Source organism: Arvicanthis niloticus, chromosome 14 (genome assembly GCF_011762505.2).
Source record: "Arvicanthis niloticus isolate mArvNil1 chromosome 14, mArvNil1.pat.X, whole genome shotgun sequence".
NCBI classification, from domain to species: Eukaryota; Metazoa; Chordata; class Mammalia; order Rodentia; family Muridae; genus Arvicanthis; species Arvicanthis niloticus.
This window is the reverse complement of record NC_047671.1, coordinates 74,960,916-74,980,744: the sequence shown is the minus strand read 5'-3', so window position 1 is coordinate 74,980,744 and position 19,829 is coordinate 74,960,916. Positions and strand designations below refer to the sequence as shown.

The 19,829-nt window shown below is 41.1% G+C and overlaps 2 protein-coding genes across 5 annotated transcripts in view; one reads left to right on the top strand and one right to left on the bottom strand.

Moving 5' to 3' along the window:
• Positions 1 to 15,971, bottom strand: part of Esco1 (establishment of sister chromatid cohesion N-acetyltransferase 1) — a 44,990-nt gene extending 29,019 nt beyond the window's left edge. For 3 of the 4 annotated variants that reach the window (XM_034518173.2, XM_076913005.1, XM_076913006.1), the window contains exons 1-5: positions 15,827 to 15,971; positions 6,405 to 6,544; positions 5,569 to 5,715; positions 3,044 to 3,146; positions 455 to 2,583 (exon numbers count right to left, since the gene is read on the bottom strand). In XM_034518173.2, coding sequence (XP_034374064.1) covers positions 455 to 1,993 — 1,539 coding nt within the window. In that variant the 5' untranslated portion in view covers positions 1,994 to 2,583; positions 3,044 to 3,146; positions 5,569 to 5,715; positions 6,405 to 6,544; positions 15,827 to 15,971. Of the gene's footprint in view, positions 1 to 454; positions 2,584 to 3,043; positions 3,147 to 5,568; positions 5,716 to 6,404; positions 6,545 to 15,304; positions 15,451 to 15,826 lie in introns of those variants that run through there. The other variant, XM_034518174.2, reaches the window with a different exon arrangement.
• Positions 15,379 to 19,829, top strand: LOC143434379 (uncharacterized). Its single transcript, XM_076913008.1, has 2 exons — positions 15,379 to 16,199; positions 19,542 to 19,829. The coding sequence occupies exon 1, from the start codon at positions 15,379 to 15,381 to the stop codon at positions 16,048 to 16,050; it is 672 nt and encodes a 223-aa protein (XP_076769123.1). The 3' UTR covers positions 16,051 to 16,199; positions 19,542 to 19,829.

Sequence of the window (19,829 nt, the reverse complement as noted above, 5' to 3'; positions counted from 1 at the left end):
TTTTTGAGACGGGTTTTTCCTGTGTAGCACCTACCTCTGCCACCTGAGTGCCGGGTATATGCTCCACCACCACCACACTGGCATTAAGTTCTAGGTTTTAAACCACTAAGAGATACACTTTCTGTTGCTATAATTCATTTAAAGAAAGAAAGAAAGAAAGAAAGAAAGAAAGAAAGAAAGAAAGAAAGAAAGCCAGCCAGCCAGCCAGCCAGCCACATCTGTGTGTTAAATTTAAAGGCTAGCATTTTGGTTATGCTTTCGATCAAATAAAAATGATAAAAACAAGGAAACAGGAGAAGCATACATATAAAGGTGAAACATTTTTAGTTGCTCAGTTTTATCACTGTACGGCTACATTAACAATTTTATCAATTATTGAGAAAAGGTGTTTCAAACACTTATTAAGTGTATAGAAAGCACTCAGCCCTCTACTACATGTGATAAAGAGAATTACCTGATCTGGTGCTGACTCACAAGAATGTTTCATCTGATTATCCAATGATGAGTCAGGAGAGGGTTTAATATGATTATCCAAATTACAATTTCCAGGAACCCTTTTCGTAGCTTTATTAATTTCAATTGCAATATTATTAATTTTAACTTCTTCAGATTTAATTCCTTTCACTTTATCCTGTTGGCAAGTTACATTACTATGCGGTTTCATCTCTAAAAACGTACTTTGAGACACTGGATGAGGCATTTCTAAAACTGGTGGTGACAAACCAGTTTGTAATAAGCTCAACTTAGGAGACACTTGAGAGTCCAATTTATGTTGCTGCACAGAGTTAAATTTTGAGAGTTTAATTTTAGTCCAGTTGGAGTTCTTCTTAGCTGAGCTATTTATTCCATTCAGTACGCATTTCACAGGCTTTGTTTTCCTACTGGGAAAGAAACGATTACACTGCACATCCTGGTTTGTTTCTTTATGATGGAGTATTTGTCTTTCAACATCAGTCCCTTCCAATTTTACCTCTGCAGGCTTCTCCTCCTTTACACTTTCCACACATGATGATTCCTTTTTTACCTCTACAGTATCTGATTCAATTTCACCAGCAATTTCTTCACAAAGTTGGAGAATGCTACCTCTTTTGCTCTTTCCAGCTTGCTCCAATTCATAGTCAACACTGTGTTCAGGCACTAATGGCAGTGAAACTTGGGGGAATTTTGTGCTAGTACTCACTTGTGTATGAGCTGATTTCCTCAGTTCATTCTTTTTAGAGACCACTGAAGTAGCTGCTTTTAATTTTCTAATCTCAGCAGATACAGGCACAGGTTTTGTTTCTTCTTTTCTAAGAGTCTTCTGAAGACATTTTTCAGATCCTTGGTTGCACTGAGAACTACAAGTAGAAGCTGTCTGATGCTGTACTTTGCGCTTCTTTCCTTTGGGAGAATTTATTACTTCATTTGTAACTGAATGTCTGTCCTCCTTACAATCAGACTTTATTTCAAGCACTTTTCTTTTCACATGCTTTTGATTTACTTTAACTTTATTACATTTACTTTGAGTACTGTTACACTGTTCTCTTCTTGATGGTTGCAAATTCTGTTTAACTGTTTGAATTTGACCCTGAATCTCTCTACTGCGCAAAGACCTGGTTGTACACTCTGTTAACTGTTGGAGTCTCTGTGATCTGCGGTTAAGTTGTTCATTCCCTTTGAAGGTTCCAAGTGATAATTTTTCCTGACATAATTTCTTCTTTTTTGAAGATTCTTGTGATTGTCCCTTCACAGATACCATATTTTTATTAATGGAGTTCGTAGCATTTTTATCAGCTGAACATGATGCTGACCTTGTACTCATTCGAATTCCAAATTCAGACTGATTTATTTTACTTTTGTTGGAAAATCTAACTGGTGGTTTTATAGCTTCCTTGGAGCCTGATTTCTTTGCTAGACTGTTTTGAGAACCTTCAATTTCTTGTTCTAAATTCTCATCTTCACTTTCTTTAGTAACTTTGGAGGAACTTTCTTTTGATTTCTCCTGAATGGACATTATTCCTGAGTGATGTCTTTCTTTCTGAGGAGTTTTTGAGGACTGTGTCCAGGTAGGTGCAGATGCTAAACTTAGTATTATCACTAAGGAGTAGATCTTAAAAATCAACTTTAACTTACACTGATGTACATTTCCAACAAAAATACCAGGTTGTTTCAAGTAAGGTTGCTCTTGGCAATTTCTAAGACATGAGAAAAGCTGGCATGAATGTTGAAAGATATTTGCTTTCTGCTGGATAGGGAAATGAAAATCTGAAGAAAATTCTAATTTAATATTTTCAGATGTTTTTAACTTATTTAATGAAAATAAACTTCATTCAGATCCAATTTGTTTTAATTATGATTAGTTTCCGTCCTAACCCTATTACTAGAGGAGTTATTTATCACTGACCTGTCTGCTTTGACAAAATTTCTGAAAAGTTTTTTCTTCTGAAGTCTACAGCTACTGGATGTTGATGAATCTGTAACATGTCTTATGGCTAACAGGTTTCTTTCCTTGTTTGCCAAGTTTGTTGGTTTGTGGCTTCTATTTAATCTCCTTCGTTTAGTAAAGTAATTTATCAATATAGATTTCCTTTTGTGCTGCCATTTCTGAAAAATTAAAAGATAGGCATTACGTTTTATATAATACAAAAAACAGATCAATAGTACTATGCATAAAAACACGTCAATTTTAATAAACTTTAACTCCTCCATTTAGACTATAGTCTTTAGAATAACAATTAAGGCTCTCAAATATATTTTTCTATTATCTTAAGACTTATTTTAAGTGCATGAATATTTTGCCTGAATATATGTGCACCACATGCATGCTTGGTACCCACAGAGGTCAGAAAGGGATATTGGATCTTGGAACTGAAGGTACTCATGATTTGAATGGTGAAGTCAATGTGTAGGTGCTAGACACTGATCCCAGGTCCTCTGCAAGAGCAACAAGTATGCTAAACCACTGAGCCATCTCTCCCACCTCTCCCAAATATAGGCTCCAATAACAACTTATCTTATTAAAAATAAATTGATACTTAAAAAAAATCCCCTGAGATTTACTTACAGTTCTTTTCCCACAAGATAGAACTGATGTTTCAGCCACCATAACTTAAGAAAATCTGATAAAACCATTCCTTATAACATCTTCTTAACACATTACACAGCTCCTAAAAAATAATTAAAATGTTTAAAAGGGTAACAATGTATTCATTCACTAACCTCTGATCAATCAAATAGCATCCTATAATCCTAACTCTATCCTGACCATTACACTAATACTTACCACAGCTCATTTTATACATAACATTTAATTTCATTATTCCTACCTTGAAGTACAATCTGGTACATGCATCTATTAGAATAGTATACATCCGTTATATGCTGTAAAAAAAAGTTTTATAATTTAAAAAACCATTCACAATGTAAACATTAAATGATGTAGGGGCAGATCTGATGCTAAGGTCCTATTCCCCAATTGGTTCTTGATCTGTCAGTAAAGAAAGCCATGGGTCAATTGCTGGGTGGAAGGTACAGGTGGGACTTCTGGGTCCCTGGAAGAAAAGGGAGACAAAGAAGAGACAGAGTTTCACCATGCTTCTGATGGAGAAGGGTTTAAGAGCCATGTGAGATCTCAAAACAGTGGCCACACAGGCCACTCCAAAAGAGGAGGTGGTCAGTGGTGTTTAGCAGAGGCTAGATGAGACTAGCCACTAAAGTTTGGGGCAGGTGGGAGGTGTGGAGCTAAGAGTAATAATAAGGGCACGTGTTTTTCCAGGCAAGAGGAAGAGCCCAGAAATTGTGCCAAGAAGGCAAGTTGAAATTGAACAACTATGTGTCTGCGTCTTCTTTTATCGGTGGATTCAAGGGAAGCTGAGAGGGGACTGGTAGTGCCATCCGTTCAGAGTTAAGGCGGGGTAGTGAAAAGCCACATGCAACAAAAAGGATTAAACTAACAAAGCAAAATTATATATAGATATATATATATAGATAGATAGATAGATAGATATACATACAAAAATGAATCACTTAACTAAAGCTAGCTTAATTAAAACATTTTCTTACCCTGTTGGTAAAGGGTAAGAAAATCTATGAACTAAATGAAAAATACTGAAATAGCAAATAGAAGTAAAAAAAAAAATATATTAAGAACCAGAAATGCAGATCACTTGGTAGATTGCCTAGAATGTACAAAACCCGAAGAACTCTGATCTCCATCACCTCATAAAATCAAGTCTGTACTTGGGAAATAAAGGTAGGATGATCAAAAGTTCAAGGTCATCCTCTGCTACAGGAAACTCTATCTCAAATAATAAGTTAACAGACAGAAATAGAATATTAAAATAAAAGGACAAAAGGCAATGGTTAAGATGGCCCAATGGCCAAGAGTACTATTGTTCTTGCAAAGGACCCAGGTTTGGTTTCCAGCATCCACATCAGATAGCTCAAGACCATCTATAAGTCCAGTTGAAGAGGATCCTAAGTTCTCTGGCCTCTATGTGCACCTGCAAGAATATGTGCACACATGCTTACATGGGTACATGTACATGAATTTAAAATGAGTAAGTAAATCTTAAAAAAATAAAGTAATTACATAAAACCACTGAAGAACCACCCATGGAAGCCAGGCATGGTAGTGCGTGCACCCTTTAATCTCAGCACTCAGGAGGCAGAGGCAGGCAGATCTCTGAGTTCAAGGCTGCCTGGTCTACAAAGTGAATTCCAAGACAGCGAGAGCTATATAGTAAGACACCATCTTAAAAAAATAAACAACAACAAAAGTAATCAGAATTACAATGAACTGTTCTGATGTCAATATTACAAGAAAATCCAAAATACCTCAAAATGTTGAAAGAAAATTATGCTGTACACACAGTATTTTACCCAAAGAGTTAACTATGAGTCTAAAACAAAGATATTTTCAGATATGTCTTCAAAAAGTATGGTCAGACATGGCTGCATATGCCTTTAATCCTAGCACTTGGAAGGAAGAAACAGACCAATCTCTGAGAATTCATGGCCAGCCTGATCTACATGTATCAAGTTCCTGGCTACCCAAGGCTACTTGGTGAGACTTTATCTCTAAATAAGTAAAAATAAGGGGGAAGAGCACCCTTGGCATCCACATGTACATGCCCACACACATATAAACATGCATACACAGATACTCTAGATAAGAGACAAAATTAAAATTATAAATAGCAAATTACAAAGAATTTTTTTCTAGGTATTTACAAATATACTTATATAAATGAATAGACACATATAATCAGAACATTTGTTTCAATACTGTATCAACATAGTGAAGTGGAAGCTTCTGGTTTCTTTGGAAAGTCAGTTACATCAAATGATGTTTTGCTGAAGCAGACACAGGTAAAAGAATGTTTTGCTGGCCGGGCGGTGGTGGCGCACACCTTTAATCCCAGAATTTGGGAGGCAGAGGCAGGCCTAGTCTACAGAGTGAGCTCCAGGACAGCCAGGGCTACACAGAGAAACCCTGTCTCAAAAAAAAAAAAAAAAAAAAATGTTTTGCTAAAGCAAACACATGAAAGGACTCTTCACTAAAGACACGCAATAACTGGTTCGCCTTACATTGTGTTGCTGCTGAGCTCCAGGTTTTGTGGCTCCATAGAGTTCTGGCAGCTTCTTGTCACTTCTGCAGACTCTGGCTGGTTGATGTCAACTGATACAGATTCACATGGAGTTCTGCTACGACAGACTCACGTGGTGAGGCGAGACCTATAGGAGGATACGTGATGTTTGGAGGGAGTATAAATTGGATTCCACAGTCAGTGAAGAGGCATATACAGCTAGCTTTGCAATGCTTTGTTTCTTGGTCTTGTATGTTCATCTTCACTGATCTTTGCTTCATTGCCTTGTTGAGAGACATAGCAGAGAACTTCTACTGGCATCCCTATTGGTCCTGGTCGCCCCTGCTGACTCGTGCCAATTCAGCAGAAGCCTGGCTATTTCTGTTAGGTTGTGCCACTACTGCTGATTTGTGTTTACTATCCTGATACTGCTGAACTGGACTGCTGGTATATTTGTGTTTGCAAGTGGATTAAACTGCCGCTGATGATTCCTGTGAACTGAATTACCGATTTCCTGACAATGAAGATTGGATCTGCTCCAAAGAACAATTTCAAATGGGTCCACTTCCCCCCATCCTAATAATATCTACTACCTCTGGTGGGCTAGAAAAGAGGTTAAAACATTTTAGAACCCATATTAAAAGTAGGATTTGAAAAATCAAAGACTACAACATAGACTAACTACCCCAATAAATATCACTGTAACACTGCCTGTATCATTGATGACAATTATACAATAAAATAAACAAAGTGACAGCCTGACTTTTTAAGTTTTATTTTCAATTCATTATTTTATTTATTATAAATAAATTTATATTATTTCAGACAGAGTCTCACCATATGTCGCAGGAATCTGCGTGTCCAAACACTGAAGGTCCTTGTCCCCAATTGGTTTTTAATGGATAAATAAACAGCCAACGGCCAATGGCTGGGCAGACAGACTGAGGTCGGACCTTTAGATTCGTGCAGGCTAGGAACTGGAAGAAAGGAAAGAGAGAGAGAATCGCCATGATTAGGAGCTGGATCTGATATAGAGCTGCAGAAGAAAAAGCATCTGAAATGTAGGTAAGAAGAAATGCGGCCCCCGGAAGGGCTGCACAGAAGCGTCTTGGGCAGTAAAGACTAGGGAGCCACTCAGAAGCAGTCAGGGCAACAAAGATGAAATACAGTATTAGAGGGTGTTACGCCAGGATTATAGGAGGGAACTATGTGCTAGCCACAGGGAGGATTAGAACTGCCCAGCCTTTGAGCTAATCAAGGCATTTAACTGCCGTGGGGGGTGGGGGGTGGGGGAGCGCCCACATCTTTCACGAGAATCCAGAGGGCTCTGGTGGATGGCTGGAAACTCAATGGGTTGGGAGCCAAAGTACTGTAGCTAAAATTACCACTAAGTATCCTTTTTAAGGGAGATCAAAAGAAGGCAGACTTAGATAAGAGACTGAAAAAAAAATCCTTGCTAAGTTGCAAATAGAACAAAATTTAGATAATTCTTTAAATCATGAAGTTTCAAATCTAAATTTAAAAAATTTCAATCCAAAGCCTAGAGCACCACCATGTAACAAGACTGCAAAAAGGCAGTCTATATCTGTTATAAAACTTAAAATGATTTTTCCAGCCTTGTTAAGCGAATTAGATGGAGACAAGAAAAATCTACAGAGGCTTGAAAAATTAAAATGGCAACCCACAGAGATACAATATATTGAGTTAAAAACATAGATACTGTTTAATGAAGTCATCTTAGAACAACGTAATACAACAGCTTATGTTTTCTTTTGTAGAATTTAAAAATTTTTAAATATGTACATGTTAATATACAGTTGATGCATGTTCAGAATTCCAAAGAGCTTCTGTTTTGAATGTTGAAAAGTCTAATTGCACATTTATTAAAGGTGATAGCTATCTTGGAAATGCCCTTACAGATTGAAGCTACACAGAGAAATCCAGGACAGCCAGGACTACACAGAGAAACCCTGTCTTGAAAACAAAAAAAAAAAAAAAAAAAAAAAAGCTAATGAACAAATAACAACAGCAGCTGAGAGATATCAGATTATGGAAATCTACTAAGTTAGAACAACCCATCTATGCCCATCTATTTTAAGGATGTCCTAACTTCAAAATGAAAGACAGGAAATGTGTTGTATTTGGGAAAGAGGTTTTGTCTTTGTTTCAACAGAAGAAAAGGTATGGATTCTACCCAAATTGATGAAGATTAGACTTGACCAGGAGGCCATCCAAAGATCTAGGCTGCACACATAAAGGAAGAAACCAAAAAGAACGGCAAAGTGGGTAACATATATACTGATCCCTTCACACAGGAACAGCTCTGAAACTGAGACATGAATGTCTCCAGCCAGGACTTCAGCTAAACACAGCCAATAAACCTTGCTGGCTACAGAGTCCTCAGGACTTATGTCATCCTTTCATGTAGCATGAATGAAAATTTATATTACAGTTTCGTTACAATTAACTACAGTTAACTAACTTAAAGACAGATGCCCTACCTGCTCAAACAAAGAGCAAAGAATCATCTTTAGCTGAACTGTACACACCACACATTCTGTACATGTATTAAGGCAGAAATGTATATTACCTTTGAAAGTTTATGTATTCACAGAGAAAAACAACTAGACACTACTGAAGTTAAAGCAGCCCTGGCAAAATTCATCTCTGAGGATGCTAACTAAGAAGAATGCTGAGACGCTGAGACATATCAGCAGCCTGCTTCATCCAACTTCAGACTGCCTCAATAAGCTGTCTGAGCTCAAAACTTGCTTCTATGACAGCAAAATGGCTAAGAAGCCCATTTGTTCTGGCCTCTCAAACTGCTCCAGTCAGGACTTCAGTCAAGCCCTGCTTTCGTACCACACAGGGCTTGGACAGCAAGTGCTACAGCTGGCTTTCTTTTGTTTTGGTTTGGTTTTCTGTTTTGTTTTAGTTTTTTTTGGGTTGGTTTGTTTGTTTGTTTTTGTTTTTTCGAGACAGGGTTTCTCTATGTAGCCCTGGCTGTCCTGAAACTCACTTTGTAGATCAGGCTGGCCTGGAACTCAGAAATCCACTCGCCTCTGCCTCCCAAATTCTGGGATTAAAGGTGTGCGCCGGCTGCAGCTGACTTTCTTAAGACTGCCAATATCCCACAATTTTCTTAGGGCCCCCAAAACAGATGATGTTCCCAGACAGACAGCAAATTTAGAGAACAAGGCACCACCACTCCTAAAAGATGGGGTGGATGCTTTTTGGTCATTCAGTGGGTGATGGATGTTTGTTGTTATTTAAAGGAAGGTTAAGTTATCAATGGTCCTGGACAGGGAGGAAATAAACTAAGGGAGGTTGAATTCAGGGATCTTTTTTTTTTTTTCTTCCTTTTTCTTTCCTCTATCTTTCTTTCCTATCTAATTTTAAGGGGAAAGCAGGGGAGAGGGGTTGAAGAGAAAAAAGGAGAATATAGGAATAAACATATAGGAATATAGGAGTTCCAGGACAGCCAGGGCTACACAGAGAAACCCTGTCTCAAAAAGCCAAAAGAAGCGGGAGAGGGGGACACACGACTTAGAGCTGGGACGTTGGTTCAGCAGTAAGGAGCATTTGCTACTCTTGCAGAAGACCTGGATTCAGTTCCCAGCACCCACTCAACAGTTTTAAACCACCTGTGTCTCCAGTATCAGGGGTTCTTATGCCCTCTTCTGGCCTCCATGGACACAAGACACATACACAGTACACATACGTATTTACAAGTAAACACCCATACACATAAAAATAAGTAAATATTTTTAAAAATTAAAAAGCAAAGCTGTACCTACCTAGTGTGTATGTGAGGCCCTAAGTTCAATCTCCAGTAGTACCCTCTATACAAACAAACACACACACACACACACACACACACACACTCATACATGCCCACACAAAAAAATTTTAAATGGAAAAAAAAATTATAGCTCAGCAGTTAGGAGCATTGGCTACTCTTCCAGAGATCCAGTCTAGATTCTCAGATCGACAGAGAAGCTCAAAACCATCTATAATTCTAGGTATCCCTCCTCACTGACTATCCTGAATGATTCCAGAGGTCAGTGACATGACTCAAGCAGCCAAAGGCACTACTGCCAAACCTCATCACCTTAATTCAATCCCAGAATCCAAATGGTGTAAAAAAAGCATTAACTCTTAAACTGTCCTTTATCTTCGATCACACAGTATCTCTCCCCAACTCCTCTCATACAGTCATAAATAATGAGAGAGAGAGAGAGAGAGAGAGAGAGAGAGAGAGAACAAAACATGAGTGGGTTTCTGATCCCAGAGCAGCCCCCAAATAGTCAATAATAATACTGGGTTTATCAATTCAGTCATGATTAACAATTTTAGACTAGATACAGGCCCTGTCATGAAGAGCTTTCTGTGTAAGTAGAGGGTGTTTGAAGCAGTATCCGTGGCCTATGCCCACTAGATGCTAACAGCATCGCTTTCCCCAGTATTGTCAAACTGTCCAGACACTGCCAAATGTCCAGAAAGCAAATTCACCTAGTTGAGACAGAAAAGATTAGCAATTACAAACACCTACTATTTGAAGAATTGGAACAAGGTAAGCCAATTCCCAGAGCTGATCACAGTATTCCACGATCCTGTGAGTCCTGAGCTACACTCAGGTTTATAGGTCCTGTTGTGTTTCTGATGAAACCTAATGTTCAGTGGTTTCTGTCTGTCTTTCTTACAAGCTCTAGCTCCTCAGTCATCTCTTCTTTATTTGAATCTCCATGTAACTTTCCAATGAACTCTCATAATTTAAGGTAATTTAAGATTCTCTCATGTTCAAAATGCCAGCAAGTGCTTTGCAAGATGGTTCAGCAGGTAAAAATATTTGCCACAAAAGCCTAGCTACTTGAAGCCAACAGAAGAGAGGAAATTCTCAGGAAAATTCACTCCATACCTACATACTCATCATGCACACACACACACACACACACACACACCTCTAATACCAAAAATGTGAGCCTCATGCATGCTAGGCAAACACTACCACTGAGCTGCATGGACAAAACTTTCTGGTATCATACATAATGTCAATTAACTGTCAAATCAACTCATGATACTATACCCTTTCTCCACCCACATCATGAAGGGTGATGGCACCCGCCTTTAATCCCAGCACATGGGAAGCAATGGCAGGCAGATCTTTAAGTTTGAAGCGAGCCTGTTCTACAGAATGAGTTTCAGGATAGTTAGAGCTACACAGAGAAACCCAGTTTCAAAAAAGAAAAAAAAAATTAGTAATTCATAAAAAATAAGAGAACTTAATCAAAGCAATGGCAAACAAATGTAGCATTAATCTAAGCAAAAGTATCCAAAACAGTTCCAAAATACTCAAGAAAAGCAGTATCAATGCCAAGTCAGATTTTTGAGGTAAGGCTGCTATGTAACTAGACTGGCCTTCATGCTTTCTTGCCTCTGCCTTCCAAGTGTTAAGATTACAGGTGTGTATACCTGGTTTCCAAAATAGAATTTTGACAGCCTTTAGAAATATCAAGTACATAAACTACTAAGTATAATTTTTTAAAGATTATAAATCAACATGCTATACACACAACACAGAGAAAACACACTAGTCTAGAAACACACTAGGAACTCAGCAGAAAACCACTTGCCAGACATGCACAAGGTCTTGGGTTCCAAACAAACTCGACAAAAGATAAAAAGACCAATAAATAAATTTTAAAAAACAGCAAGGTTCTCTACTCAAGGAAACTGAGGCAAAAAGATCCCTTGGAGCCCAAGAGTTCAAGGCTAGGCCAGCCTGGGCAACAATAGAATGATACTTCACTAAAAAAAAGATAAAAATAAAAAATAAAGTTAAAAAAAACAAGTATAAAAGAGACCAATGATTATACAATTGAGTACAGAGTTTAGTAAGTTTTGGAATTCACATCGTAACTAACCTTAAAGATATCCTTACTTATTGGGGACTTTTTGTACTACAATTATCTAAAAGTTATTAAAATCTCTCTCAACATATTGCTGTGAAGCTGGATTTTCTTCATAGACTTCAACCAGGAATTGCTAACTGAACTGGATACAGAAGTTCACAATTCAATCCAGTTGTATTCTATTAAGCCAAACACTAAGGCAATTACAAAATGCAATACAACTGCCATTCTTTAGCAAAATAATTTGGAGTACTGCTGTGTATCATTAAAGATGCTATTTATATTAACTTATTTTAGATTTACTTCTTGAATGAGTGGTTTGCCTGTATGTCTGTCTGTCTGTCTGTCTGTCTGTATGTATGTTCGTCCGTCCATCCATCCATCCATCCATCCATCCATCCACCATGTGTATCTCTGGTGTCTATGAGTTCAGAAGTGGGTATCAGAGTCCCTGAAACTAGTTAGGATTGCTGTGAGCTACCATGTGGATGCTGGGAACTTAACAAAGTCCTTTGCAAGAGCAAGCAACAAGTGTTTTTAACCACTGAGCCATCTCTCCAGCATCTTCTATTATCTTTTAATTCAGGCATTATTATACACTTTAATGAACATACGTATTTATATCACAATAACTATAACACATATAACAGTATCAGCAAACGCTATTTAAAATCCTACATAAGAGCCAGGCGATGGTGGTGCATGTCTTTAATTCCAGCACTTGGGAGGCAGAGGCAGGCAGATCTCTGAGTTCAAGGACAGCCTGGTCTACAGAGTGAGTTCCAGGACAGTCAGAGATACACAGAGAAACTCAGTCTTGAAAATAAACAAGCAAGCAAACAAAAAGAGCTATTTAGAATTGTACATAATTTTTAAGAAGATTCTGAAATCAGAACAAGAACATTAGCCACAAATGATGGCACACACCTGTAATCCCAGCAGTTGAAGGCCTGGGTCACATGAAAGAACCTATGGAACAGGAATAGAAAGAGGAGGAGGAGGAAGAGAAAGGAAAGGAGGAAGGAGAGGAGGGGAAGGACGGGGAGGAGATGGTAGAGGAGGAGGAAAAAATGAAAAAGAAAAGGCCATCGGTTGTCTTTCATGATCAGTACTCCAGAGGGAGAAGCCAGCCAAGACCATGTAGTGAGACCCTGTCACTCCTAAAAAGAAGAGGGGCGGAGGAGAGAACACATGGATGCCATGACATCTATAATTTCTCACTAAGAGGTGAAAGCAGTTGTACTTTAAGGCCAATCTAGGCTACAGAAGATCCTATATTTAAAACACTAAGAGAGAGAGAACCACTACATTATCTTGTTTTTATTTACTCCTTGAGGTTTTCCCTGCAGTATCAGAATGAATATGGCTATCTTCAAACATTCATACCACCAAGCATTAGATTTAGCCTCCACTCTCCTCCCCCAAACAGAAAAGACCCAGAGCCCTATAAGTTGTCCTTGCTCCACTGAATAAATCCCCAACCCCTGTAAGTCAAAAAACTTTAATGAAATTCATAGAGGCCACACACAAATACAGACATAAATGTGGGGGGGGGGGACTCCGAGAAGAGAGTCAATGAAAGAGGGAGAAAATGAGAGGTGAATATGACTAAAATTCATTATATAAATAAAACCATGAAACGGGAATGATAGTAAATGCAAAATTTTGGTAAATATACAGCCAATGAATTTTCACTGATTTATGTACATATGCAAGAAAAGCCTAAACTTAAAAAGGGTCAACAAAATTCTTTAATGAATTAACCTATGGTATTAGTAATTTTACCCGTATTAGTTTCTATTATCTAAACTTATTACTATCAGTAAAGGTTATTCAATGAACTCTGGAAAGCATAAATCTCCAAATAAAAGTCATTTAAAAAATACTCAACTATAATAAGAAAACATTACTTTGAATTATGCAACCCTATATATTTTTTGGACAAATATAATCAACTCTTATGTTTTAATGAATTATCATGTCAAAAAAAGACCATTCTGCAAAGGGAGTTAATTGTATTCATCTTTAGTGTCCTTTATGTGAAGCATAATTTATCAATTTACAAGGAGGCACAAAACACTTGCATGGGACAACTATTAATAAAATAAAAACAAACTTGAGGACAATAGGGGAATATTCAAGAGGTCTCATCCTTCTCTGAGTATCTAGAGGCAGTTCGTTAACGGCTGGTGGAGGGAGAGACATCATCTTCTGAGTGTAAGCAGTCTTAAGTTGTGATCCCATAAAAATTGCTAACTAAACTCAATGGTATCCCTTCCCCCCCCCCCCACAAGATGACAATAAAAGGGGGCTAGTTGAGGGAGTGGCAGGGGAATAAGAAAGGGTAAGGAGTAAATATTATAGAAATATATTAAACATTTGAAAATGTAATAATAAAATAACTACATATAACATGTTAACCAGCAACCTGCAAAATTTTGTTCACTCTAAAATCATATGGCAGCTGGGTGTGGTGTCGTCCCTCACCTTTGGTCCCAGTGCTCAGGAGACAGAGGCCAGGAGGATCTCACAGTTCAAGGCCAGCCTGGTCTACACAGAAAAACCCTATCTCAAAAAAAGAAAACAAACAAAAACTGAACGATATAAAACAACATGGTGCTTTCCTCAGATAAGGGATTAAGGCGAATAAGCCACAACAAACTTTGTCCAAAGAGCTAGGATTCTAATGCCCTGGCCTAAGAGGCGTACTGTGCCTTTAAAAGGAGGGACAGTGTGTCTACTACAATTTTTTGTTTCCTCAGATGCTAAAGATCTGAATATAGGAGCTTCCACATTAAGCACTTTCATTTTGTTTTGTTCATTGAAAGTCTCGGTGATATGTATGTTTGTTTGTTTTTTCGAGACAGGTTCTCTGTGAAGCCCTGGCTGTCCTGGAACTCACTCTGTAGACCAGGCTGGCCTCCAACTCTGAAATCTGCCTGCCTCTGCCTCCCAAGTGCCAGGATTAAAGGAGTGCGCCACCACCGCCCTTGGTGATAATTTTAGTTTTTTCAAATTAAAAAAAAATTCATGTGTTAGTACCCTATGTAAAACACAATCAGGGAAATGAAATACAGCTTAGTTCAGTGAAGTCGTGACCAACACAACTGAAATCGTATTTCACCAAGTTTCTTATTTTTGCTCCTAGAGACTGAACCTAGGGCTTTGTTAAGCAATATACACAGAACCCTACCACGAAGTCCATTCCTATATTTACTTATTTATGTGTGTGTATATTGTGGACACCCGAGCCTTCCAGATGATCAAAGAGCAAACTCAGCTTGTCGGTCTCAGCCCCTCATTCCTATTTTTCAAAAATTGTTTAGACTTGGGGAGAAGGAATAGAGGTCACATATTATTATTTTACTAAGTAAGATACTGTTTTGTGCTGACCATGTGCAGCACACGCCTTTAACCCCAGCTTTGGGGAAGCAGAGGCAGGTGGATTACAAGGTTGAGTCTCTGAAACGGGGAAAGAGGAAAAAAAGCTGTTTTGTAATACCACTTAGGTACTATATACTGCTATTGCTTCCTGCTACAAGAAACTCGTTTCAGCTGACTTCTTCCATCTTCCTGTACTTCCTTCCTACTCCCCCGCATATCACCACCCATGACAAAATTCTGTAGCCGTCTAATTTTCACAAGGCTCTACTGAGAGACGGGGTGCGGAGATCCGATTTTCGAACTTTTGGTGACACGGAAAGACAGGCTACTCTGCCTCTGCAAAACCCAACCCTCGCTATACTCTAAGACCCAATTCACTTCCGCTCGCATCTCCCTGCCGATACGGAACTTCCCCGGAGCCCGCGAAGGACCCACTTCTACCTGTCCTCCGGCTGCCACCTCGCGTCTGCACTACTTCCTGGAATGGGGAACCCGGACATCACTCCCCTCCAAAGATGAAGACCAGGAATCGGGATTCCCCGCTCGGCCCGGCCTTAGGGTTCGGGCCGGGTCGGCAGGAGCTCAGGAGCCGCAGCCCGTCTCCTTCAGGAGGTAGGGGAGCCACGGCGGAAGGAAGACGGACGGAAGACGGGAGGCGGGGGCGGGGAACAGGCCCGGGATACCTGCGGGTCAGAGCGCAGGCGGTCCGCAGTCGCCATGGCTGCGCGCCACCTCCGGCCGTCCGAGGCACCCAGCTCCTCAGGAGCTCTGACAGCCGGCCAGCGGCGGCAGGTGACGCGCAGCCGCCCAGCGGGTTCCCGGGGGTGCGAGGAGCCGGGACACACGAGGAAGAGGTGTGCAGCAGCGCGAACCCGAGGGCGGGACGGAAGGGCGGCCGTCCGCTCTCCGCGGGCGCTGGGAGAGGGTGGCGAGGACGCGGGCCCGCGGAGGATGCTCACGTACCTTCCCGCTGCGCGGCCGAGGGTCCTCCTGCAGCCCGCAGGTCGCCTCACATCCGGGTACCCGGAGACACTCAGCTGCTTCTGCGGCGGCCGTCGCCGCCCCGCGGCACAAACACCAAACTTCCGGCGGCGGCGACGCCTCTCCCGTCAGATGGGAGTTACCTGAGGCCGTCGTGGGTGCGCTTGCGCGGCGCTCGTCTTCGGGGCCCCGAGCCGCTCAGCTGACGCGCCCAGAAGACGAAGATGGCCGCCGCGCTCTCTGCGTGTCACGCAGTTTTCACTCGGGCCGCGACAGCTGAGCGTCGGGTGAAGGCAAGCTGGCGTCCACACTCGGCGCAGGCGCGGTGGGAGGCCTCGCGTGCGCGCCTCCGCGGGTGGGCACCTTACGGGGGTAGGCGGCGCCCCCTGTCGGTGGCGGCTTGTCATCGCGGTGCTCTCCGGCCACACGCCCACTTTGAGGCCTGCCCAAAAGATAAAAAAACCGCTAGCTGCCACATAATACAACTGAGTTCTTCCCCTGTGAGACCCACGGTGGGAGAAGAAAGAGAACTCCCGGAAATTGTCTTCTGACTTACAAATACCAGCCGTTGCATATGCACACGCACACACATAGATGAAAATTCTAGTAAATTTGTAAAACATCTTTAAAATAAACTCACAGCCTGGCGGTGGTGGCGCACACCTTTAATCCCAGCACTTGGGAGGCAGAGGCAGGCGGATTTCTGAGTTCGAGGCCAGCCTGGTCTACAGAGTGAGTTCCACGACAGCCAGGACTACACAGAGAAACCCTGTCTCGAAAAAACAAAACAAAAATAATAATAATAAATAAATAAACTCACTTAGGTCCCAAATGTTGATGATTTGCTACAGGTGCCAGTACTTTCCGTGGGATCTATTCCAGGACCCTTATCCTTTATCTTTAATAGGGGCCAATGTAAAGAAAGGGGTCAGGATTCAATATCCATTCTCTTTTACTCCGAGCTACAGTAGAGCACACAAGGATTCACCATTTTTAACCTATGTTTTATATCTGAGAGCTGAGCACCTGAACAAAACTGTAGGGTTTCCAGCAAGTTTAATGAAGGTGATACTCCCCAGCACTTGGGAGGCATAGGCAGGCGGATTTCTGAGTTCGAGGCCAGCCTGGTCTACAGAGTGAGTTCCAGGACACCCAGGGCTACACAGAGAAACCCTGTCTGGAAAAAAAAAAAAAAAAACAAAAAAAAAAAAAAAAAAAAAAAAAAAACAAAAAAAAAAAAAAAGAAGAAGAAGGTGATATTCAGACTAGCATTTAGAAACATCCAGAGAAAGAGCCAGAAGTAGTTTTAGTTTTTCTGAGACAGAGTTTAATGTAACCAAGGCTGCCTCTCAGTTGCTATGTAGCTTAGAATGACCTTGACTTTCAGACTCTCCTGTCTCCACTTCCTAAGGGCTGAGCCTCCATGCCCTGGCTCCAGATTTATGCTTTAATGGGGTATAGGAAATGGCCCAAGTAAAGTTTCTCTTCACTTTATGATTAGTGGACAACTAGTGAGGTTTTCTTAGTTTGGTGACTCAGGGGTGTTTTGTTTTGTTTTTAAGGGGGGGGGTTCTTTCTCATGAGTCTTTTTTAAATTTTTATTTATTTTATTTATATGAGTACACTGTAGCTGTCTTCAAACACACCAGAAGATAAGAGGACATCAGATCCCATTACAAATGGTTGTGAGCCAGCATGTGGTTGCTGGGAACTGAACTCAGGACCTCTGGAGGAGCAGTCAGTGCTCTTAACCGCTGACCCATTCCTCTGACCCTGAGTGACTCAGTCTATCTTCACTCATTTTGCACACACACACACACATACACACAAAGTAAGCCTTGTAAGTCAGGCTTGTATTCTACTCTGTTAGCTTTACATAAGAGCATAAAAAATCCCTGTCAGACCATTTGAAATCATATGTACTTATTTTTGGTAAAGAAGTCATTTGAAACCAGGAATTATATTGGTGAACCAGCCTGCTTCTATGTTAGACTTGAAAGAGCCAAAGAACCATCTTATAGTAAAAAACAAGCTAGGCTCATTTCTCTTTATGATTAAACCTGGTTCTCAAGGATTGGGCTATGCCCCAACCTATAAAGTTAACTACAAATGGTTCTATACTGCCCGTTTCAGGGAAAGGCAACCATGTCCTTGTTTCACAGAGTTGTTTGTAAGCAACTCCCGTTGTTTCAGAGGTTGTTATGACTATTGTTGCTATGCCCACCTTGCACTCAAGTCTTTGTTTCAGGAGGTCCTTATGTCAAACTTGTCATGCTTATGTGCTACTCCTGGTACCCGTCTTATTTTGCCTCCCAACCTCCCCCCCTCCCCCCAATTTGGAACCCCCCTACCCATGAGCTACAAAAACCTTGTCTTCCTCATATTCAATACTGCCTTCTTAAACTCTGTACTCTTACCCCAGCCATGAGCAGGCCTAAGAGACCTTGCTTACAACAACAGACGAAGTGATAGGATCTAGGTGGAGTTACCCACCTTAGCTGCACAGAACACAGAAGCACAACTGCCCCTGGGCTTGCCTTGAGATATCTCCAGCCATAGCTTAGAATGGATTATGGATTGAGGGGTTTTGGGTTGGGCCTTCCCTTTTGTTGTTGTTGTTGTTGTTGTTGTTGTTGTTTTGTTTTGTTTTGTTTTGTTTGTTTGTTTTCGACAGGGTTTCTCTGTGTAGCCCTGGCTGTCCTGGAACTCACTCTGTAGACCAGGCTGGCCTCGAACTCAGAAATCCGCCTGCCTCTGCCTCCCAAGTGCTGGGATTAAAGGCGGGCCTTCCCCTTTAAATTGAGAGCTGAACATTGAAGCTTTGAGCCTTGATCAGAGAACTTTGTCTTGGCTTCATCTCTTCTCACCCTCTGTCCCCTTTCATTCCCAGCCCCACTTTCAGGTGAACCCAGTTGATTCGTGGCCACAAGCAGCTACAAACTCTGCCTTAGGGGAAGGCAAGCCATGTACATGAATTTTAAAAGCTTGCTTTAGTTAATTTGGCCATGATGCTTTCTGTTGGTTGTCTTTCTCCTCAAATATTTGGGATTAACAATATAGATAGCATGGGACTATAGTCCTAGAATTCAGTGGACAGAAACAGAAAGATTATAAATTCTGATTAGCCTGGGCTATAGAGGGAGAACTTGTCACTCACTGCCCCTCGAAAGTAATTTAAAGTATCACTAATAATTCGTTTATTGTAGATGTTCATCCATGTATGTATTCATGTGTGTGTGTGTGTGTGTGTGTGTGTGTGTGTGTACAGAGAGAGAGTTGTGTTTTATAAAAAGATAAGGAGAGAAGGAGTATGTTTGGTGGATGTGTAGTCAGGTGTGGGGTAAAGGGGTGCCTCTGTGCCCATGCTGAGGCATCCCTTCTGCCTGAGGGACCAGCCACAGAACTAATATAGTATAGAATAGAGTTTATTCTGAGCATGGGGAGGGGAGTTGAGATACAGAAAAAGGCAGAGAGGGAGAGAGAGTAGAGGTGGGCCATGAGCACATGGAGAAGGAAGAGGAGGGGAATGGGGAGAGAGGGGAGCAGGAGCAAAGAATCAGCAGGAACTAGAGAGCCAGAGAGAGGCGGATGTAAGCAGCCCCTGTTTTAGTGAGTCAGGCATACCTGGCTATTGCCTGGTAACTGTGGGGCGGAGCTTAGACAAAATGCTAACATTTTGTATGTGCCCTTCCCCCAGGCCTGAGCAGGCCTGCAAGTCTTTTATCACAATAGACCAAGCAACAGTAGGACCTGAGATGCATTTCATTACCAGCCTTGGCGCCTTGGAGCCTGCTACCTGAGCTAAGAAGAATTGACTTCCTGCTGAGCTAGCCCTGACACCTTCTGGACTGCTATCTCTTTGCCCAGCCCCTGGGCTGAACCGAGAAGAGACTGGGGGGGTGGGGCTTCCCCTTTATATGTGAAAGCAAATTATTAAACTTCGGGCCTTGATCAGAATACTTTGTCTTGGCCCCACGTTTCTCTC

Coding starts and splice junctions, on each gene's coding strand:
- LOC143434379 (XM_076913008.1), top strand. CDS start 15,379: ATGAAGACCAGGAATCGGGATTCCCCGCTCGGCCCGGCCTTAGGGTTC.